Source organism: Bufo gargarizans, chromosome 7, assembly GCF_014858855.1.
Source record: "Bufo gargarizans isolate SCDJY-AF-19 chromosome 7, ASM1485885v1, whole genome shotgun sequence".
NCBI classification, from domain to species: Eukaryota; Metazoa; Chordata; class Amphibia; order Anura; family Bufonidae; genus Bufo; species Bufo gargarizans.
In genome coordinates, this window is record NC_058086.1 from 151,240,495 (window position 1) to 151,264,560 (window position 24,066).

The following is a 24,066-nucleotide window of genomic DNA, read 5'->3' on the forward strand; positions in this document are numbered from 1 at the left end:
TTTCTATAAAAAGAAACCACTGGAGTTTATTGAATGTTTTGCGCCATATATCAGGACATCACAAGAGGGTTGCAGTCTTCAAGTCATTAGAATACAGTCTTCACAAAACTCCACAGATATCAATTCTGGAAAGACAGTAAAGAAAATCCCCAAAATAATTATGTTCATCAATAATAAACCAGTTTAACAGAATTAGTAAAAAATAAATAAAAAAATCATTTACTAACAGGAATTCACCTATTTTTGACGTTTTTCTTGCACAGATTCTGGTGCAAAGGCTATCTGTGCCGCAATTGGCGACTTTTCCCCTTCATATGCCACGTCTAAAAAAGGGGGCGTGGGCGGGGAAGGGCGGCAGGTCCGTCTCATTGATCATTTTCTATTCCTGTTTTAGGTGTAAAAAAATGGTCTAAAGGGGTATTCTGGTGTAGGTATACCCCTTTAAGCGAGCAAGGAAGCTGGCGTAGATATAGACAGACAGTGGATGCGCTGAAGTTATGTAGAGGTCTGCGCCTCTTCATAACTTCAGCGGATCCACCGCCAGCGCACGGGGTTGCGAAGACTGGTGTCTAGAACGCCGGTCTTAATAAATGACCCCCTTCGTGTTTTTAAAACATATGGATATTGAACCAGTCACGCTGAACATGATGTCTGATATACAGCCTTGTATAGAGCAGAAGCTGGGCAGATTGATATATGGTCCTATATATTAGGTTGTCCAGATTCATATAGCTTTTAAAATAACCCCACCTGTTGAGAGAACAGAAGCATATCTGCTCCCTGAAGCTCTGTTTCGGCTCCTCTGGTCCACTGCTGCCTTCACTGCACTGCTATCCCCGCATGTAAACTTCTATTATGGACGACATCATGTCTGCCGCCAATGACTGGCAGAAGCGATGAAGTGTCCCCAAGCGGCACATCACTGCTGGCACACATGACTCCTATGCTGGCAGTTCACATGCAGGGACAGAAGTATGCTTTACTGGACAGGTCCCGCTGGGAGTGGGGGTGGGGATATTTGAAAAACTGTATGAAGCTGAAGAATCCCTTTAAACAAAACTTGTATTTTATTCAATTAAATCCCTGCATGGGAGCATGTTGCCCAACCGTGTGCTCACCACATCACGGATGCGATGTGAATGGGTCCGCAGTCTGGAAGGCATGGAACCCCATGGAAGCACTAAGGAGTGCTTCCATGGTGTTTCTTCCGTGCCTCCGCACCGCAAAAAAAAAAAAAAAAAAAAAAAAAAAAAAAAAAAGAACATTTCTATTTTTTGCAGTGTGGACTGATCACGGACCCATTCAAGTTGAACGGGTCTGGGTCCGTCTGCGGAATCCACATGGATGTTGCCCGTGCATTGGGGACAGCAAATTGCGATCCCCAATGCACAGAATGGCTGAGCAACAGCCGTGTGCACGAGCCCTTAATGAATAAAATACAGGTTATACTGAATCTTTTCCCACAAAGTTACAGATCAATCTGCTCAGCTCCTCCTGCTCTACGCCAGGCTGTCACAAATAGGACTGCACATACAAGGTGACCGCTATCCTGTGGGGACCCTCCGATGGAGTAAAACATCCTCTCACCCGGATCCATTGCGGTATTATTGAAAAATGTTATCTTTTACATATGAGGCCTAAAGTGCACTCAGGGTGGGCCCTGGCAGCTCAGTGCACCTCAGTGACTCCGCTCTGCATCGGTAGACACTCTCCCTCCACTTCATTGACCGGAACAGGCGAGATGACTTCTGATGCCTGTCCCTGTCAATCAAGTAGTGGGAAAAGTGTCTAATACTGGAGGTGCTAAGGTGCACCGAGCTGCGAGGGCCTGCCCTGAGTGCACTTTAGGCCTCATTTGCACAATTTTAAAACAAACTTCTCAATAATGCCACAAAGAATGGGGGTAGTAGTGTTTTACCCAGCTGGAGCAGCCCTACCAGGTACTCTGGTGACAGAAGCTCTTTAAAGTTTGACAGGAAAACCCTTTGGGCCCCTTCCTTTAATTTATTCTCGACAGAGGCAGCAATCTGTATAGATCGAAGGGGTGATCAGTTTCCTCCGGGTCCTAGCTGAGGAAGGCAGGTATCTATCCCGCGTGCCCACCCATTACTGTTCAGGGGGCCACCAGAATCTCATTGATATCAGTCATGGATAGCCCCGTGTTGCTGACATTGGTTTTCACACCACTAAAGACTCACATGACGTTCTTTGCCTTAGACTTTGGGAGCACCGTTCTGTATAAAGTGATCTGACATTTCTCTCAGGGCTTTGTACCGATGGGAAATGGTATTCTTCACTTCTTTCGGCAGTTCTGCATACCTGTACAGAAAGATAGATTGTGACACGTATAAAACGGGATATCAAATATGAAGAGATTGTACTTCCCCTTATGTATACAGTATACCACCACATCATTACATTGTATATGTGGAGACTAAAGAAGCAAGCCACATGGAGTTTCTCAATCCTTATCCACACGCTGGCAAATGTCCTCCACACACCATAAGGCCTCATGCACATGACCGTGTCCGTATTTCAGTCCACAAATACGGACACCTTCCATGTGCACCCTGCGTTTTCCTCGCTCTCATCACTAGTAATGACTATTCTGATCTTCAATACGGACACAAAGAAATGAATGGGTCCATGTGCGATGTGCACAAAACACGAATGCAAAAAACGGTTGTTTGCATGAGGACTAAAAAAGCATTAGGGTAATACAGTAATTACGACTGTACTACTGTATAGTCAGATTTTAGTTATATTAATTTAAAGGGGTTGTTTGGGCTTTTTCTATTTATAACCTATCCTGAGAATAGTAAAAAACAAAATGGCTGCACACCATTATACATACAAACAATAGAGCTAAGAAATGGGGATCATTCTAAATAAAAGTGGTACAATACAGACTATAAATGAGTTAATGGAAGTTCTTAGCACACATATTTGTTCAAACATGTGTCGGGCCCATCTACCAGGCGTCAAGGTGGCTTCCGCAGATGGGTCCCTAACACTAGTATACTGCCTCTCTTTGGACTTACTTAAGCCTACAATGACCCCCATTTCTTAGCTCTATTGTTTGTATGTATAATGGTGTGCAGCCATTTTGTTTTTTATAATCATGTTTGCTTCATGGATATGCACCTGTGATTCTGAAGGTTCTAGTCTAAATTTTCTTGTGGTATATATTGAGGGTAGCGCCTTTTAGACTGAGCACGCCCATCTACCTGGGGCTTCTGAGCAGAGTACTTATGTAACTGGTTCCTACACTGCCCTGAATATTGTAGGCTTTGGTAAGTCCAAGGAGAGGCAGTATACTAGTGTTAGGGACCCATCTGCGGAAGCCACCTTGACGCCTGGTAGATGGGCCCGACACATGTTTGAGCAAATATATGCGCTAAGAGCTTCCATTAACTCATTTACAGTCGGTATTGTACCACTTTTATTTAGAATGAGACCCATTTCTTAGCTCTATTGTTTGTATGTTTAATGGTGTGCAGCTAATTTTTTTTTAATATATTTTATATAATTATGTTTGCTTCATGGATATGCACCCGTGATTCTGAAGGTTCTAGTCTAAATTCTCTTGTAGTACTATCCTGAGAATAGGATAGGTAAACAATATCAGATCGGTGGGGTCTGACACCCGGCACCCCCACGATCAGCCGTTTGAGGAGAGGGCGCGCACAGTGCGCTTGTACCATCTCCCTTCTCTCATCTTGTCTGCTGCTGCTGTCCCAAAGACATATAGCGCAGAGCAGGAAAAGAGAAGGGAGATGGCACATGCGCACTGTGCGTGCCCTCTCCTCAAACAGCTGAACGGCAGGGCTGTCGGGTGCCGGACCTCTGCCGGTCTGATATTGATGACCTATCCTGAGGATAGGTCATCAATAGAAAAAGCCCAGACAACCTCTAAGTAAAATAAATTTTGGATATAGGCGTTGTCTGCTTTGGACAATCGTTTTTTGTTAGAACGGTCTACTGAAAATATGTTGAGCCGCTCTGTGCACTGAGGAAGGGTCTAAGCCGCTCTGTGCACCGATAGCCCTCCTTGACTGACAGGGTGAGGAGAGATGACTGTGCAGAGACCTGGCCCTCCTAAACAAAATGGAAAAGGAGTGGCTGACCGAGGAGGCAGGAGGAGCCAGGGTGCACAGAGTGGCATTAAGGATGATGGATTTCAACTGGCGGATGCTTCTGCTCTCTGGCTACAGCTTTCTACCCTCTCGTATTCACAACACTTGTGCACTAGGTCGCGCCAATTGTGCATGAGGCGGATTGGGAGTGAGATCCGAGAGTTATCTCACAGGAAGCCCAGTGTCCTTTGGACTTTCATCACAGGGCTATGAGTCGGCATACCATTTTTTTCCCCAGCTGTAATGCTTTCTACAGTAGACCCTATATGCAACGTATGCCAATATACCTTGGGAACTTTTCTCAAAGTATACTGCCAATGAAAGGCTCAAAGGCAGTGTGAACAGAGGCCATTTCAAGACACTTGCAAGTAGTCAACCATTGCATTGTAGTGGCTTCATCAAACTCATATTGCAGTGGCTGAAAAACAAAACAAAAAAAACCCACTAAAAATAAAATAAAAGTTGTGGATAAATAAATTGGATTGGTATGGATTTCATATAGGCCTCAATCACACGTCCAAATTTTGGTCAATATTTTGCATCATCCCTGGTTTTAGGTAATACTGGTGCATATACAGGAGTGTGTAGGAGGACTTAAAGGGAACCTGTCATGTGGATATTTGATTATAATCTAACTAATTATATACAATCATTAACTACTAAAAAGTGCCTTAGATGTATTCACTTACTGGTGCCAGGGGCGTTGATAGGGTCTGAAAACATCCGGGGCACAAGCCCAATGTATCACGCCCCTGTGAAGCCACGCCCCCACCCCATGAAGCCACGCCCCCATGGGCCTTCACAGTAGTTATTAACCCCTTTCAGCAGTCCTCCCTTCACAGTAGTTATTAAGCCCTTCAGTGAATGGAGGACTGCTGAAACAGGTTAATAACTACTGTTAAGGGCCTAGCCGTCTGGACAACCCCACAGATCATCCCCTCAGTAATCCGTATCCTGCAGTAACTTAACTTTAAATCAGCGCACATCTCATTACTATCTTGACTTAGACACTCAGCTCCAGTAACAGGCAGTGCGGGCGGCTCTCACTCACTGACGTCACGCACCTACGCCTCCTAGTGGGAGGAGCAGGCGCGTGACGTCAGTGAGCGAGCGCCACCAGCACTGCATGTTACCGGAGCTGAGTGTGTAAGATAGTAATGAGATCATAAGAGCTGTTTTAAAGTTCAGTTACTGCAGGATACGGATTAGGACGGCGGGGCTGTGCAGTGCAGGAGAGTCAGAGCGGCCGACCCTGCCAGCCAGGGGCGTATCTAGAACTGACTGGGCCCCACAGCAAAATTTTGTATGGGCCCCCCCCCTCCATGACTATCCTGGCATCCTATATGTGCATATGTAAGGGAGAGTTCACATCACATTTTTGCCATCCGTTTAATGTTTACGTTGGAAAATGGGATACAAAAGCGCAGCACACTACGCTTTGTATCCTGCAAAGTCTGTTCAAAAATTTTTTTTATACATTAATGTATCATTTTTTTTGATGGTGTCAGTCTGAGTCACCTGTTAACATATACATTTTATGTATACATTACCAGGGGTCAGCAACCTTCGGCACTCCAGCTTTTGCGAAACCACAATTCCCAGCATGTTCCATTAATTTCTATGGGAGTTATGAGAAGAGCAGAGCAATAATGCATGCTGGGAGTTGTAATTTCACAACAGCTGGAGTGCCGTAGGTTGCCTACCCCTGCATTAGACGAATGGCAAACCGTGATGTAAAACCGGCCTTACTGTGCCATGATAGTGCCAAGTGGCAAGCACTAGAGACAGAGAAGGGAGGTTGCAATGTACAGGGTACAGGGGGGGATGCACAGTGCAGCATAGGGGTACAATGCAGCGCAGGGGGTACAGTACAGCATAGCAGGCGCAATACAGGGCAGGGGGCACACACAGTGCAGCATTGGGGGCACAGTGCATTATAGGGGGTACAGTATAAGGCAGGGGCACACAGTGCATTATAGGGGGTACAGTATAAGGCAGGGGGCACACAGTGCATTATAGGGGGTACAGTACAGGGCAGGAGGCACACACAGTGCAGCATAGGGGGCACAGTGCATTATAGGGGGTACAGTATAAGGCAGGGGGCACACAGTGCATTAAAGGCAGGGGGCACACAGTGCATTATAGGGCAGGGGGCAGAATACAGCATGGGGTGCACAGTACAGGGCAGGGGGCAAAATACAGCATATGTGGTACAGTAGGTATACACAGTACAGCATGGGGGGGGGGGGTACAGTACAGGGCAGGGGGCAGAATACAGCCAATGCACCTAGAAATGCTCCATTCACATGTCCTACCTCAGGAGTTGATAGTTACTAGTGGGCAGAAGGACCTTTCATGATGTCAGGAGCATGTGATCAGTCACATGAGTGGGCGGAGTCAGGCTCCGGGCTGTGCAGGAGATTGTGTGGAAATGACTGCCAGCATAACATTCGGGGCACTGGTCAAAACATCCGGGGCTCAAGCCCCGAATGTTTTGACCCAACGACGCCCCTGGGTGTGACAGATGGTTACCTCATAATATACACAAAAAGATGCCACATGCCGTATGCTAATGAGCTGATTTGAGTCCAGCGTGATGTCAGTGAGTCCAGCGTATATTTAATTAATAGCTATAGCCACTCCCCTGCCCACCTGCTGCTGATTCATATGGAAACAAACTGTCATTCAGCAGCAGGTGGGCGGGGAGAGTCAGGAGCTCATGAATATTCATGACTCATCATTATCAGCTGGAGCTTTTCAATACAAGATGTTGGCAGATTGACTGGGTCAATTAAAGAAAGTGACCCAGCATTTTGCTAAGAGAATCAGTCCTTAGTTAGGACACCATAAAACTGGTGACAGGTTCCCTTTAAGCTTATATTACACCGGCAGATTTTCGGGAGGTAAGAGTTCCTTCCCGGTAATCGCCTGCTCGTTAGCGGAGGAGACCGCTGCTATTACATGCAGAGATCTCCTCCTCAGTATCGGGAGGAGCGATCACTCATGCCATCGCTCGTCCTTACACCGAATCACTGCCAGCAATTTTTGAACCTGCTAAAAGATTCCAATTTTCTGAAGAACGAGCATTTGCTCATTCATCAGGTGAATGCAGTATTAGGCTAGGGCTACACGACAGTGTGTCAGGCAACATTTATTGTAATGATGGTCTACGGTGTTGCATTGCGACATGCGACTGACACAACAGTATAAGTTGGATTTTTACGCGACTGTTGCATCGCAGTGAGACGCCATTGACTATCATTACAAAAAATGTCACGCGACATGTCGTAGTGTAGTTGTACGACACATATCACCGTGTAGCCGGAGCCTTAAACAAACGCTTGCTAGCGATGATCGTCACAGGTGTAATATAAGCTTTAGACTCCATGATTGTAGACTGGAGCCAGCTTCTAGAGAGATATTCTGCAGGTAATAAAGCGGTAATGAAACAGTGACACCTTGTGGGTCATAACACACACTGCATCGCTGACAGGTTCAACACTGTACAGCTACACAAATTGTTAAAAATCCCTCAAATCTGTTGATCTACCTATTTAAGCCACATTTATTACTAATAAAAGAAGATATACTGGAATTGTAGAATAAATCCACTCCAGGAGCTAGTTTGGCATTTTTATCATTTCATTTACAAAACCTCAAGCTCCATAGACAAACATTAGCAGTAAAATGGTCAGTAATGAGGATCTCAATAAATCTTGGTTTGGCAGATGCCAGGAAAACGCTTCTGGACGGAATTCATATGGACAACTGTAAACTATGGTGAGGGAAACATAATGGTCTAGGGCCTGGGTTCTTAACCTGTGATATAGGTGCCTCAAAGTGTATATGTGAGGTCTCTACAGGGCTTTAGGTGTAGCATAGTGTATGATCGTACCCTTAATATCAATTATTGGAATAATGGGTACTTAAAGGGAACCTGTCACCGGGATTTTGTGTATTGAGCTGAGGACATGGACTGCTAGATGGCCGCTAGCACGTCCGCAATACCCCAGTCCCCATAGCTCTGTGTGCTTTTATTGTGTAAAAAAAAAACGATTTGATACATATGCAAATTAACCTGAGATGAGTCCTGTCCCTGACACATCTCACGTACAGGACTCATCTCAGGTTCATTTGCACATGTATCAAATAGGATTTTATGTTGCTTGTTTAAATATATTGACATGGGAAAACGGGATTTAAACAATAGGTCATTTTCTGAGGACATTCCCTTTAACACCCAGAGACAGAGGTAAAGCAAAGTTTAGGTAACCTAGTACCCACTCTATAGGTAATCATTAGTTGATCGGCAGGGGCTTCTGGCAGCTTTCCAAGCACAGCTCTGTAGACTATATAGCGGCTGTGCTTGGTATTGCAGCGCAGCCCCATTCACTTCAATAGAGCTAAGCTTCAGCTAATCCATGTGACCGATGTACAGTGACGTCACATGGCCTAGGAAAAAGCCACGGCAATCACGGATCATCGGCCTCTTCTTATAGCTGATCGGCGGGGGTCCGGGTATCCAGAGGATAGATCATCAATATAATTTACCAGATAACGTATTTATTCTCAGTATAAGATTAGTAATGCGTTTACAAACATACTAAACATTACACGAGAATAGAGTTGTTGCGATACCAAAATTTTTATTCAGTTTCGATACCATAAAAAGTATTGTGATACTCGATACCATGTGAAAAAAATAAAACAAAAAAGCCACGTGCATTCTGCATTTTAATAGTTTGGACTTTTCGGACGTGGCAATGTTTATTTATTGTTTATATATTTTATATGTAAAATTGGGAAAGGGGGTGATTTATACTTAATATTTTGGTGTGGTTTTTTTTTGTTTTGTTTTTTACAGTTTATTTAATAACTATCCTGGGATCTTCTAATCCCTTTTCCTATTTCCCACTCTGATAGAGATCTATTAGGGTGAATAGGACTTCACATTCTCCCTGCTGCCCTGTGTATAGTACACACAGCAGCAGGGAGCTTACCATGGCAGCCAGGGCTTCAGAAGCGTCCTGGCTGCCATGGTAACCGATCAGAGCCCCAGGATTACACTGCTGGGGCTCCGATCGGAAGCTGCCACTGCACCACCAATGAGAGGAGGGGACCCTGTGGCCACTGTCACCACTGGGGGGTTGAGGGGGGCGGGTGCACTGCACCACCAATGATAATTAACCCTTAATACAGGAGGCGGGTACTGGCAGCAGATCAGCGGCAGTTAACCCCTCAGGTGCCGCACCTGAGGGGATAACTGCCGCTGAACACAGCTCCCTGTCAGAGGCAGGGTGCCGGCTATGTGATTCTGCACCTGCCTCCTATATTAAAAAAGTTAAAGACGACCTTATATAGGTCTGGACTTTGTTAAGCAGCAGGCTACACAGAGCGGCGCTCAGGGATCTCCCTGCACTTACTATTATTCTTGGGCGCCGCTCCATTCGCCCGCTGTGCGCCTGTGCCCCATTACAGTCTCCTGCAGTCCTGCTCCATATGCTAATTACTATCGGAGCGATAGGGGGGAGACAGCAGCTTCTCTAGTGGGCGTTCCTTCTCCTCTGGCTGTAGCGCTGTCCAATCGCAGCGCAGGGAGAAGGAACGCCCACTAGAGAAGCTGCTGTCTCCTCCCCATCGCTCCGATAGTAATTAGCATATGGAGCAGGACTGCAGGAGACGGTAATGGGGCACAGGCGCACAGCGGGCGAACGGAGCGGCGCCCAGGAATAATAGTAAGTGCTGGCCCATTCCTGGGCGCAGCTCTGTGTAGCCTGCTGCTTAAAGTCCGGACCCATGGAAAGTAATATCATTGGTGGCGCAGTGCGCCCTCCCCTCCTCCGCCCCTCTCTCCCCTCATTGGTGGCAGCGGCAGCACAGGGGGGAGGGAGAGACTGATTCCTTCTCCCCAGTGCTGCTGAGGGAACATGAGCGCGCTGAGATCAGCGCACTCATGTTCAGAGATACTAGACTGCGCAGGAGCGCAGCCCAGTATCGAAGAAAAAAAAATGGAAATCCCGGTATCTTATCAATACCGGGACAAAAGTATAGATTGGGTATCGAAATTTCGATACCCGCAACAACCCTACACGAGAATATAAAAGAAAACTCTCACTGATGTTTAAGAGGCGTGCATATACATTTAGCTGCTTGCTTAGTTCTCAGATGGATCCACTGTCAGTGGTTCGTCACTTCTGTGATGGCACTCTGGTACTTTTAGGGTGCCGACATGCTGAAACCCGCCAGCACTGCAAGAAAGAGAAGTCCGATGACGCTCGCTGTCCTGTCTTCCCCTGCCCTGGACAACGACTCGCAAATAGTGGCCAATAGGATGGAGAAAGGCGCTCATAGGGTGAGTAAGTTCAGCAAATCAAATTTCTACTAAAAGAAAACGGTTTGCTCACCTATTGGGGTTGCATCGATTGGACGCAACCACAATGAAGGTCAAATATGGATGAGTAACGGTTGGTGCAGCCTAGATTTGTCCGATCGCCTTAGGCAGGGGCCACCCTGCCACTCGGGTAACGGTATGAAAGCAAGAAACGCTGAACTTTATGTAGAGCGCATGGACCACAAAGGGCGCACAAAAACAACCGGTCACGGGCAAAGTTTTTGGTTACGGCATTGTTTAATTTATTCGTAAGACAACGCGTTTCGGGGTGCTAAAGTCCCCTTTATCAAGTCTAAAATAAAGGTTGATAAAAAAGAAACATGCATAGGAAAAAAAACACAAAAAAAATCTGTGCTCATCTGTAAGAATATATATACAAAATAAATAATGAATGATAAGTATAAAAAAAATTATATATATAAATATATACATATCTAAAAACTCGACAACGACTGACAGGTTTCTTTCCAATGCACAACAGGAAAGACACCAATCACTCATCGTTCGGAAACGGGGGAGGGCGGGGCTAAATGAGACTCATCTCCTACTCAACGCTGGCGCGTGGTTCAGCATCAGGGGCAGACTGGGAAAAATACTAAAAGTGGCCCCATTTTGTAGTCAGGTCCAACAATACCATATTGTGGCACTTATACCTCCACAATAGAGCCAAATGCCACAGTCCATCACAAAATACTGCTGCCAGCAGCACAAAATACATCCCCAAAAACATCCACTGGCTGGCCGTGAGCAGGGTTCAGACGGCCCCTTAGGCAATTTCCCAGGGTACAGTCAGACCCTTGCCCAATGCCTGTTTTTTAGGTTGATATAGATATCAAAAATTGGAAGTTGTGTCTGACTGAGAAGTTGCTGTGAGACAACAGCAACACTGGTGACTGGCAGTGGCGCGGCTCTTCATGTCATGCCAATGGGGGATACGATATTTGGATTGTCAGCCGTAAGTCCTTTCAGCAGACAATTATCAGAACCTACTTACGTTTGTTCAAAGCCTTCCGGTTGGAAACATGGATCCCAACCAAAGTCACGAGGCCCACGCGGAGATACTATCTGTCCCTGTAAATAACAGCAGAAAGTCAAATAAACCAGATAATAAAAAGTAGCTACAAAGAGACAACTAGAACGGACACGGGTGCAGGGTCCCTGCCAGCCATACCCACCGGGGTTTTTCCTCTGAACAGTAGTACAGGGTCATCTGGCTGTCCAGTGCTATACGCAAATGTGCACAGGGCATAAGCAGATTTATCCTCAAATCCGGCCAACATCCGATGCAAGCCTGGAAACAGAAGCACAAATACACATTACAAGACTTATTTTCTGCAAAAATACACATTTCTTTTATGATAAATTCTACATGACCCATGTGTGAAGAGAAAACCAGCTATCCAGTGCCATGAATATAAAGGGGTTTTCCATTATCATATATGGTCTTTACCACCTCAGTCACATTAAAATTGGAAAAACCCTCCCAAAAAATTTCACTTAAAAAATAAAATAAAATTGTATATCTTTATCATGTGTCTGAAGTAAATTTTGTTGGCGCACAACTCAGGGGACACAGTTGCATTTTTAACCCCTTAGTGACAATTACGGTTATTTTATCCTTTAACCAGTAACATGTACAACCTTTATGTTCCAGTAGTCTTAACTTTTTAATTTTTCCTTCTAATTATTTTTTTTATTTGCGGGATGAATTTTTTTTTTTTTTTATTAGGAACCATTTTGTGGTACATATAGTGTATTAACTAGCTTTTATTATTTAATTTTAGGGGGAAAGATAAAAAATAGCAATTATTACATTCTTTTCTGGAATTTATTCACACTGAAGGCATCAAAACTATGAATTAACACATGTGGAATTATATACATAACAAAAAAGTGTGAAACAGCTGAAAATATGTGATATTCTAGGTTCTTCAAAGTAGCCACCTTTTGCTTTGACTACTGCTTTGCACACTCTTGGCATTCTCTTGTTGAGCTTCAAGAGGTAGTCACCTGAAATGGTTTTCACTTCACAGGTGTGCCCTGTCAGGTTTAATAAGTGGGATTTCTTGCCTTATGAATGGGTTTGGGACCATCAGTTGCCTTGTGGAGAAGTCAGGTGGATACACAGCTGATAGTCCTACTGAATAGACTGTTAGAATTTGTATTATGGCAAGAAAAAAGCAGCTAAGTGTCACGAGGGTGTCGAGAGCCACGCCTGACTCCGTTGTACCCGGGGTCAGGAGGTCGCAGCGGTTGGCTGCACGCTCTATGTCAGATAGGGAAGTTTCCTTATTGTAGCTTTCTGGGTTTGCTTTACAAACCCTTTTGGCTCACTCAGGGATCCGTAGCTCCTTCTCTCAGCTGTTCCTTGTCCAGCACTCCCAATCCTCCTTATATTCCCCTCTCACACTTCTCTGGTTGCCAGATATAGAGCTTCCTGCCTGGACATCTATTCTGACCCACTGGAGCTGTGTTGCTGCGTTCTCTGAGTGTTGCCTTAGAACGCTACCCTCCGGATCCCTGTTGGACCTTTGTGGACATTGTTGCCGTCCACCTGGGTGTTTGTGTTTGTCTGTCCTCTCCCTGGTGTTTTCCTCTTAGTGCAGTGGTGAGGACTAGCGATCCCACCGGCCCGTTCATTATCTAGGGCTCATTTCAGGGAAAGCCAGGGTTTAGGCACGTGATCGCCGCACGGGTGAGGAACCCGTCTAGGGACGTCAGGGCAGGCAGGTGCCAGCTGCAAGGTGAGTTAGGGGTCACCACCTTTCCCTCTCCCTTGGGCAGGGCTTTCCCTGTTTTCCTCCCTGTGTGTGTTGCCGGTCATTACACTAAGTAAAGAAAAACGAGTGGCCATCATTACTTTAAGAAATGAAGGTCAGTCAGTCCGAAAAATTGGGAAAACTTTGAAAGTGTCCCCAAGTGCAGTCACAAAAACCATCAAGCTCTACAAAGAAACTGGCTCACATGCGGACCGCCCCAGGAAAGGAAGACCAAGAGTCACCTCTGCTGCGGAGGATAAGTTCATCCGAGTCACCAGCCTCAGAAATCGCAGGTTAACAGCAGCTCAGATTAGAGACCAGGTCAATGCCACACAGAGTTCTAGCAGCAAACACATCTCTAGAACAACTGTTAAGAGGAGACTGTGTGAATCAGGCCTTCATGGTAGAATATCTGCTAGGAAACCACTGCTAAAGGACAGGCAACAAGCAGAAGAGACTTGTTTGGGCTAAAGAACACAAGGAATGGACATTAGACCAGTGGAAATCTGTGCTTTGGTTAGAACAATGCAGGAGGTGGTGTGATGGTGTTTTGCTGGTGACACTGTTGGGGATCTATTCAAAATTGAAGGCATACTGAACCAGCATGGCTACCACAGCATCTTGCAGCGGCATGCTATTCCATCCGGTTTGCATTTAGTTGGACCATCATTTATTTTTCAACAGGACAATGACCCCAAACACACCTCCAGGCTGTGTAAGGGCTATTTGACCATGAAGGAGAGTGATGGGGTGCTGCGCCAGATGACCTGGCCTCCAGTCACTGGACCTGTACCCAATCGAGATGGTTTGGGGTGAGCTGGACCGCAGAGTGAAGGCAAAAGGGCCAACAAGTGCTAAGCATCTCTGGGAACTCCTTCAAGACTGTTGGAAGACCATTTCAGGTGACTACCTCTTGAAGCTCATCAAGAGAATGCCAAGAGTGTGCAAAGCAGTAATCAAAGCAAAAGGTGGCTTCTTTGAAGAACCTAGAATATGACATATTTTCAGTTGTTTCACACTTTTTTGTTATGTATATAATTCCATATGTGTTAATTCATAGTTTTGATGCCTTCAGTGTGAATCTACAATTTCATAGTCATGAAAATAAAGAAAACTCTTTGAATGAGAAGGTGTGTCCAAACTTTTGGTCTGTACTAATATATATATAAATTTTTATTTTTTTTACCATTTTGTCTTTCCTTCTATAGGCTGTCACCTCTGCAACTACTCCCTATCCTCCTCCAGACTGAAGGTGAGGGGGTGGCTGCTTTAGTGGATTGGTAACAGAGATATGGGCTTTGTATTGTTTGGAAGCTGACATTCCAAACAATACCAAAATCACAGTTCTATCTTCAGTGCATGGGAAGATATTGCTGTTAGAAATCAGGATGCAGTGAATGCAGCTAAAAGCGAAAGTAAATGCAGGTTTTACCACGTTTATTCTAGACTCTATGGCCCTTTTCACACGGGCGAGTTTTCCGTGTAGGTGCGATGCGTGCGGTGAACGTATTGCACCCGCACTGAATCCTGACCCATTCATTTCTATGGGGCTGTGCACATGAGCGTTGATTTTCACGCATCACTTGTGCGTTGAGTGAAAATCGCAGCATGCTCTATATTGTGCGATTTTCACGTGACGCAGGCCCCATAGAAGTGAATTGGGTGCGTGAAAATCGCACAGCATCCGCAAGCAAGTGCGGATGCGGTCCGATTTTCACGCATGGTTGCTAGGTGACAGTCTATTCACTGTATTATTTTCCCTTATAACATGGTTATAAGGGAAAATAATAGCATTCTGAATACAGAATGCATAGTAAAACAGCGCTGGAGGGGTTAAAAAAAATAAAAAAAAAATAAATTTAACTCACCTTAGTCCACTTGATCGCGAAGCCCGGCATCTCCTTGTGTCTCCTGTCATCACATGGTACGTCACATGATCTTTTACCATGGGGTGATTCACCATGGTAAAAGGCCATGTGATGACCAGAGTGACGTCATCAAAGGTCCTTTACCTCTATTTAATGCTCACCACAGGTCCTAGTCAACAAGTGCGCGATCAAGTGGACTAAGGCGAGTTAAATTATTTTCTATTTTTTTTAACCCCTCCAGCGCTGTTTTACTATGCATTCTGTATTCAGAATGCTATTATTTTCTCTTATAACCATGTTATAAGGGAAAATAATACAATCTACAGAACACCAATCCCAGACCCGAACTTCTGTGAAGAAGTTCGGGTTTGGGTACCAAACATGCGCGATTTTTCTCACGCGAGTGCAAAACGCATTACAATGTTTTGCAATCGCGCATTTTCCCGCAACGCACCCGCCTCTTATCCGGGCAAAAAAACTGACGCCCGTGTGAAAGAGGCCTATTTCTAACAGTGATATCTCCTGCTGTTCTGCTAATGTCAGCTTTCAAATAAGACCAGGCCCATGTCACTAGCTGCTACCAATCAGGAGATATGATCAGCTGAAGCAGACCCCCTCTCCTTCGCCTTCTGCCCAAGCTGGACACGGGCAAAACAGTTAAGTACTTTTCCCACAGCCCGAGCTGAGCTGGGGCAAAACAGGTGTTTAAAGTTATTTTTTTTTACTCTTTAGATACAGATACCTGACAGGTCACAGATATCAGATCGTTAAGGGTCCAACACCCCCACTGATCAGCTGTTACCTGCAGCTGGCGGGTCCAGAACTACTACTGAGAATGGAGCCAGAGGTACAGCTCCTCTCTCTGTGTAATGACTGCCAAGTAAATGGAAGCAGAGTTGCAGAGTAACAGCACAGCCACCAAACCATGGACGGAGCCTTCTGTTTCCTACTCCGTCCAGGGTTTTGTTTCCGATGGGTGCTGCTAAAAACAGCCGATTTCTGGGGGTGCCAGGTGATGGACCACCACCGATCCGATACTGATGACCTATCCGTAAGACAGGTCATTAGTATCCAAAAAGTGGAAAACCCCTTTAAAGAAAATTTAAAAGTAAGCATACCTTCAGGTTTTAACTTCTCAAGGAACCATTTTCTGCAAAACAAGAGAAACACGTAGTTTAGCCATTAAAATCTAACCTAACTGGACAATGTCTGCTTTCAGTGCCACCATTATTAACCCTTTCATGTCTATGGACTTTATAGCCTAAACGTGACTCTACAGCACATAGGACACAAAATAATTGTTCTTTTGTACAGTGTTTTATTTATTTTTTTATACCTATTTTTAAGTACTTTGGACCTATTGAGTTCAATCTAGTCTGTCTGGCAATCAAAAGGGCCAAAAAAATAGGAAATGTCACATTTTTGAATGGACAGTATTCATGAGCCTTTAAAAACAGCCGTGTGAGTAGCCCCATAAATAACAGTCATGTGAATAGCTACAAAGACTTACATAGATCTTGTTTTCTCTCTCTCTGTAAAACAGCCTAGTGCGGCTCTAAAGACCGGCCATTAGTGAAGATGACGTCACCGGGAACACTGCTAGGCGGAAGCCTCTGTCTAGCAGTGTAAAAAGGTAAACAGCCCTTGCCCTTCGCGATGCAGGCCAAGGGAGAGCGTTGGAGCATGAAATGCTCTGATGCTCCACTCAGAGGGGCTGGAGGGGTGAAGAACAGCTTATGTACTGGTTCAGATCTGAACTCGGACAACCCCTTTAACCTCATAGATGTACTCAACCGCTATGATAACCAGGGGTATGAGCGGCTTGTACAGGGTACACAGCAGCCCCCAACCAGCAGAAATAAAAAAGAAAATAGTCCCTACTGCATCCAGTGTGTAAGTAGGTTGTCTATCAGGTACAAACCGGAGCTTGCAAAGGGTCAAATAAGTGCAGAGAATGGATAAACACTTGAACCTACAATCGCCCTACGGATGAGTGCTGTGCTGGCTCTAAAAAGCCTAACCACAGATCACCCATCCCGAAAAGGTGATAGGGCTTTGCCAGGGCTCCCTTTAATGGGACTGAGCTGCACACAGGCCATGTGGCCAACGAATGTGACACAGTGCTCAACAAAACACCACGGCCTCTTCAAACAGCTGATTTTTGGGGGGTTTCGGGAGTCAGACCCTCACCGATTTGAGATTGATGAACTATCCTAAGGATAGTGCAACAATATTTTACTCCCAGAAAACCCTTTCATGGCAAGTTTCACATCAGATTAAAGACGCCAGTAAGGATTCTCGTATAATTTATACAAAGAGTAGAAGTGATTTTTTTTCAAGTCATCCACTTACATATAAGGACCAGGAAGACCACCCAGAGCGTTAAAACACAAGCATGTGTCTTCTACTATGACTGGACCTTGAATCTGTAGACAAAAAAAAAAAATTGAAAAAAATACAAAAAAGCTTGATTATCACTATTTTTTTTAATGGCTTCATGCTAACAAGTGGTAAACTCTGCACAGGCTTGCGGCTAGAGTCTTCTCCTTGTCCAATATAGGGCAATGGAGCACTCCGCAGTTTTTGGGTTGTGCCAAGTATTAAAAAAGTTATCCCCATCCACAGGACAGGGTATAACTAACTGATTAGTGGAGGGGGGCTGATCGCTGGGACTCCGACGATCCTGAGAATACGGGTTGCAGCTATTTCACCAGTCCCATGGAGAATGAATGGAACAGTATAGAGCATGCTCGACCTGTCGCTCTATCAAGATAGCGGAAAAGGACTCCAGTTCTCGAGATTGTAGGGATCCCAGTGGTCAGACCCTCACCATTCTTTGGATAGGGGAGAACTTTAATACTTGGAACAACCCCTTTTACTAATGTAGTACAAGCACTGTGAGGGATATAGACATTGGGGTTTGTCGGGTTTTGCCTCGGAGTATTCTCTAACTTGGCTTGCAGGTTCACTGACATCTTGGAGCTATGGAGTAAAAAGACTATTCCCATCTCAGAACAGGAGCCCCCCAACCCGACCTCCTAACGCTAGCTCGGCTATTTCCGTCGGACCTATAGAAGTGAATGGAAATGGTGGCCACGCAAGCGCAATGCGCTCCCATTCTTTTCTATAAGGATTTAGAAAATAGCTGAGTGCGCTGCTCGGCTATTTACAGCGGGCAGCCAGTAGGAAAGATTGATGGTGGCCGGACCAGGCACTGACGGCCATCACTTTGCCGGCTTTGTTTAAGATACAGGTGGGGGTCCCATACAATGGGGGCATATGCTAGCGATATGACCTATTGCCTGAGATGGGAATACCCCTTTAAGGCATGTCCTGTAGATATGCAATAAATGCTTGAGATGGAAAAACCCCGTTAATGAGCAGATGACATGGGACGCTGAGTCGCCATAGACAGGCACAAGCAGAACTGAGGGTTATGTTGTGTACCTGTCTTGCGGCCTCTTTACACTTCTGAACTGAGATTTCATCGGGTTCTCCTTGGTACTCGGGCACTGATTAGGAAAGAAGAGAAAAAAACATTACGCATGGAATTTTTATATATTTTTTTTAATAGTCAATTTTTCTTGTTAGAAGGTCATTTTATTTTACACTGGTAAAAAAAATTGATAGGGTTGAGGACAGGCCATCAAGATCTTGGACAATCCCTTCGAGCCAGGCTGAACAGCGTCACCAATGTGTTGCCAAAATAACATTTACCAACGTCACATTAAAAACTCCCATCACTTCCTTCATAACCAGTTACTCTGAGTCAGGAATGTACTTACAGTCAATTTTCTTGGCTATAAGTTTGCAAGGAAATTTGTCTCCAAGTATCTGAATCACCTGTGGAAAGAAAAAACAAAAACTGAAATGAGTAAAGGTGCCTTCACACGTGGTGGAAAAAGCCACCTGAAAATCCGCCACATGGGGGGGCCCGTTCACACAGCAGAATATGGTGGCGAGATTTTGTATTATCTGGCTCCCATTGTTTTCCGTCGGAGCTGGCGCTCAAGTTCGCGGGCTGGTCGTTTAAAGCCAGGACCAAGAAGGGACCTGTGCTGCTCGGCTCAGCGTGAGGACAACAACCGTCACTTTCAGCGCCTGTCCACTCCATCCCTTGATCGGAGCTAAGCCGCAAGAGGGTCCCCGGCACATAAAATGAATAACCGCTGCGGCCTCTGCATATATGTGGTGGATTTTTTGACAGCATCAAAATCTGCCTTGTGAATGGGCCCAAAGAGTATTTTGAGGATCAGATGCAGACCCACGCATTTCAACGAGGCCGCCAAAGATGCGGACAGTACACTGTATCCTGGCCGCATCCATATGTCCATTCCGCAGCCCCACAAAAAAAATATATATAATTATGAAAAATAAATAAAACTTATCCTATTCTTTTCCGTTTTCGGACAAGAATAAGCATTTATAACATTGTACGAGACACGCACAGCCAGTATCCGGGTTTTGCGGAGGAGGCCTTATACGTACAGGTCGGCCAGGTCGCGCCTACACTCCAGGAAACAAGGAGACTAGAATGACTCCTGGAAGACCAGGCTTTCTCCTGGATTACCCTGGTGTCATCGTTGGTTGGGTGACACTGGTCTATGCTATCTGCACAGTGAAGGGGTCATCTCAGCATACATGAGTACGTGCACGCTCGGTACTATGCAGGCATGGTTAGGCTATGTTCACATCTCTTGAAGTAAAAATTAAAGGGGTTATCCTACAATTTATATTGATGACCTATCCTCAGGATAGGTCATCAATATCAGATCGACTCCCGGCAGAGGTTAGAAGAGCCCAGGCGCTCCATGAACGTCGCCGCCCTTTCTTAGGCTAGTGACGTCACGTTCATCCGTCACATGGCCTAAGACGCCTCTCAGTCCCATTCCAGTCAATGGGGCTGAGCTGCAATACTAAGCACAGCCACTATATGATGTATGGCGCCGTGCTTGGTGAGCTGCTGGGAGCCCGCACCAATCACCGGGGCTCCGGAGAGCACAGAGGCTCCCTGAAAAGGCTGATCCGTGGGGGTGCAGAGTCCTGATCCTGAGGATAGGTAATCATTTCCTGGATAATCCCTTTAAACATGTCCAAAGCCTTCCACTGCCAGATGGAGCCCCACAGAGTCCTCTCAACCTCCGTATGTCAGGACACCATAAAAAAAACGTATGGAATAGTGAAAGCAGATTACACTATCCCTTTCCATGGTGTCCAGATACTATAACGCACTGCATGGCTTCAGTCACGGGCCTCCGTTACCCGTCTGGAAGCTATATGGTGTTATATATGCCGTTATCACCGGAGCTAACCCATGAAGCGGATTCCTCCGAGCTGTACCGTCATCCAAGCCCTATAGCGCCTCCTACTGGCTGTGCTCATGCGTAGGCAATAAGAACTTTTTCAGAGCTGTGTTCTGAGGGGTGAGCCATTTGTTACATTATAAACAGCGCCACTCTTATAAACAGGCAGTGCCTGGTACTACAATACTGAAGAGCAAGGCAAGATCTGCAATCCAGAGCACATTCCTTATACATGGTGCCCCCTCTGTGTCTGAGAGATCACATACCTCCTCCAGCTTCTTGGCATTGCCAGTCACAAACACAATACCCCTGCCAGTCGCTGCTGCCATCTCCACTGTTACCTCTGACAGACTTTTACATAGACAGCATGGAGAAAGATGCCTCCTGCTTCCTTGCACCGCCCCCAAAGACAACACGACCAATCAGAATTCAGCTATAGCCCGTCCGGGAACTCGCACGACCCGGAAGTGATTGTCTGGCCGGGCTGTAGGCACTGATGGTGTCATCAACATCACTGCCACTAGATGGCGCGGTGCACATGAGCTATGAGGCAGTGTACCGGGTGTGTGGGGTTTTCTCAGCAGCACATGGCTTTCTCTGCCAGTAGACATTCTACTGAAGTCTGCTAATGTAGTCTGTCCTAGGAGCACCAGTGACATTGTGTGGGGGGCAGCTATTTCTCCAGACACCACTGTACACATGCATGCTCGGCAGATTGCGCATATTTATTTTAACGCAGCGGTTTATATCCGGTGATAGAACGGAATCTGCCATGTTGAAATGCACAATCCTTCTCTTACCCAATATCTGATGGGGGCAACAGGAATAGGACATGTTCTATTTTTTGGGGGAAAGGAATTGCGGACCCGGAAGTGTGGATCCGCATTTCCAGATCCGGACAACACATTGTGTGGCCCCATAGAAATGAATGGGTCCGCAATTCCGTTACGCAAAATGCGGAACAGAATTGCGGACGTGTGAATGGAGCCTAAGACTGTGCAGGTACACCCCCCCACTTCCGGGTCCGGAATTCCTTTCCCCCAAAAAATAGAACATGTCCTATTCTTGTCTCTGCAATTGCGGATAAGATTGGGCATTTTCTATTAAGTGCCGGCGATGTGCGGTCCGCACATTGCCGGTGTCCGTGTTTTGCGGATCCGTGAATGGACCCTTACTTTATCCAGTGAGTGCTGCCATTTTCAGACTGTGCAGGTACACCCCCTCTGTACCCCTAGTGCAGGCTAATAGCAATGATTCTAGCAGGAATAATAGAGGAAAGGCACAACCTGGAGCCATAAGAGCAGGTGCTCCAAAACTGTTATTACACGGGGAACGCATGAAGCTATTAAAACAGACATGTGAGGAGCGGTGAGAGGTCCTCTATAAGTGGTGACTATAGGATCTGTGGGTGCCAATGGCACAACTGCTGTGCCCGCTGTATGCCCACTACATAACTGAACGCCAAGGTCCAGGAAATTAGCTCTTTCCTCCACGTAGTTATGCTGTGGTGCAGGAAGGGGTTAATAAACTTTAAGGGGTTATCTAAATAATTGCCTGGCTCCTGGATAACCCCTTTCAAGAGCAAAGAGGGACTTGGGTCAAAAGTAGGGACATTTTGTGGCTTTTATGGCAGGTTCAGTTTACCATTACACACAGCGATGCAGCACGTCAGTCGGATTTGGTTGGACTTTTGTGAAAATTGCACTGTGTACACAAGGTTATATGTGATCTACAGCGCTGGGTGGTAAGTGGACATGACCACCACGTCCCGGCTCACACAGCAGCCCCCCTCCCCCCAGTATATAATCTCACACAGCAGCCCCCTCCCCCCAGTATATAATATCACACAGCAGCCCCCTCCCCCCGTATATAATCTCACACATCAGCCCCCCAGTATATAATCTCACACAGCAGCCCCCCCCAGTATATAATCTCACACAGCAGCCCCCTCCCCCCAGTATATAATCTCACACAGCAGCCCCCCAGTATATAATCTCACACAGCAGCCCCCTCCCCCGTATATAATCTCACACAGCAGCCCCCCTCCCCCCAGTATATAATATCACACAGCAGCCCCCAGTATATAATCTCACACAGCAGCCCCCCTCCCCCAGTATATAATCTCACACAGCAGCCCCCCAGTATATAATCTCACACAGCAGCCCCCCAGTATATAATCTCACACAGCAGCCCCCTCCCCCCAGTATATAATATCACACAGCGGCCCCCCCTCCCCCCAGTATATAATCTCACACATCAGCCCCCCAGTATATAATCTCACACAGCGGCCCCCCTCCCCCCAGTATATAATCTCACACAGCAGCCCCCCAGTATATAATCTCACACAGCAGCCCCCTCCCCCCAGTATATAATCTCACACAGCAGCCCCCCCTCCATACAATCTCACACAGCAGCCCCCTCCCCCCAGTATATTATCTCACACAGCAGCCCCCTCCCCCAGTATATTATCTCACACAGCAGCCCCCCTCCATACAATCTCACACAGCAGCCCCCTCCCCCCAGTATATAATCTCACACAGCAGCCCCCCAGTATATAATCTCACACAGCAGCCCCCCTCCCCCAGTATATAATCTCACACAGAAGCCCCCCAGTATATAATCTCACACAGCAGCCCCCCAGTATATAATCTCACACAGCAGCCCCCTCCCCCCAGTATATAATATCACACAGCGGCCCCCTCCCCCCAGTATATCTCACACATCAGCCCCCCAGTATATAATCTCACACAGCGGCCCCCCTCCCCCCAGTATATAATCTCACACAGCAGCCCCCCAGTATATAATCTCACACAGCAGCCCCCTCCCCCAGTATATAATCTCACACAGCAGCCCCCTCCCCCCAGTATATAATCTCACACAGCAGCCCCCTCCCCCCAGTATATAATCTCACACAGCAGCCCCCCAGTATATAATCTCACACAGCAGCCCCCTCCCCCAGTATATAATCTCACACAGCAGCCCCCCAGTATATAATCTCACACAGCAGCCCCCCAGTATATAATCTCACACAGCAGCCCCCTCCCCCCAGTATATTATCTCACACAGCAGCCCCCCTCCCCCAGTATATTATCTCACACAGCAGCCCCCCCTCCATACAATCTCACACAGCAGCCCCCTCCCCCCAGTATATAATCTCACACAGCAGCCCCCCCAGTATATAATCTCACACAGCAGCCCCCCAGTATATAATCTCGCACAGCAGCCCCTCCCCCCAGTATATAATCTCCCACAGCAGCCCCCTCCCCCAGTATACAATCTCACACAGCAGCCCCCCCTCCATACAATCTCACACAGCAGCCCCCTCCCCCCAGTATATAATCTCACACAGCAGCCCCCAGTATATATCACACAGCAGCCCCCTCCCCCCAGTATATAATCTCACACAGCAGCCCCCTCCCCCCAGTATACAATCTCACACAGCAGCCCCCCCTCCATACAATCTCACACAGCAGCCCCCCCTCCATACAATCTCACACAGCAGCCCCCTCCCCCAGTATATAATCTCACACAGCAGCCCCCCAGTATATAATCTCACACAGCAGCCCCCCAGTATATAATCTCACACAGCAGCCCCCCAGTATATAATCT

At 46.4% G+C, this 24,066-nt stretch overlaps 1 protein-coding gene across 1 annotated transcript; it reads right to left on the reverse strand.

Annotated features, from left to right (window-relative positions):
• ITPA (inosine triphosphatase) lies at window positions 1-20,856 on the reverse strand. Its single transcript, XM_044301828.1, has 9 exons — window positions 20,724-20,856; window positions 18,940-18,997; window positions 18,602-18,666; window positions 17,507-17,580; window positions 16,273-16,304; window positions 11,703-11,818; window positions 11,522-11,598; window positions 2,199-2,319; window positions 1-125 (listed from the first exon to the last, which is right to left on the reverse strand). The coding sequence occupies exons 1-8, from the start codon at window positions 20,784-20,786 to the stop codon at window positions 2,214-2,216; spliced, it is 591 nt and encodes a 196-aa protein (XP_044157763.1). The 5' UTR covers window positions 20,787-20,856; the 3' UTR covers window positions 1-125; window positions 2,199-2,213.
• Between the last annotated feature and the right edge of the window lie 3,210 nt (window positions 20,857-24,066).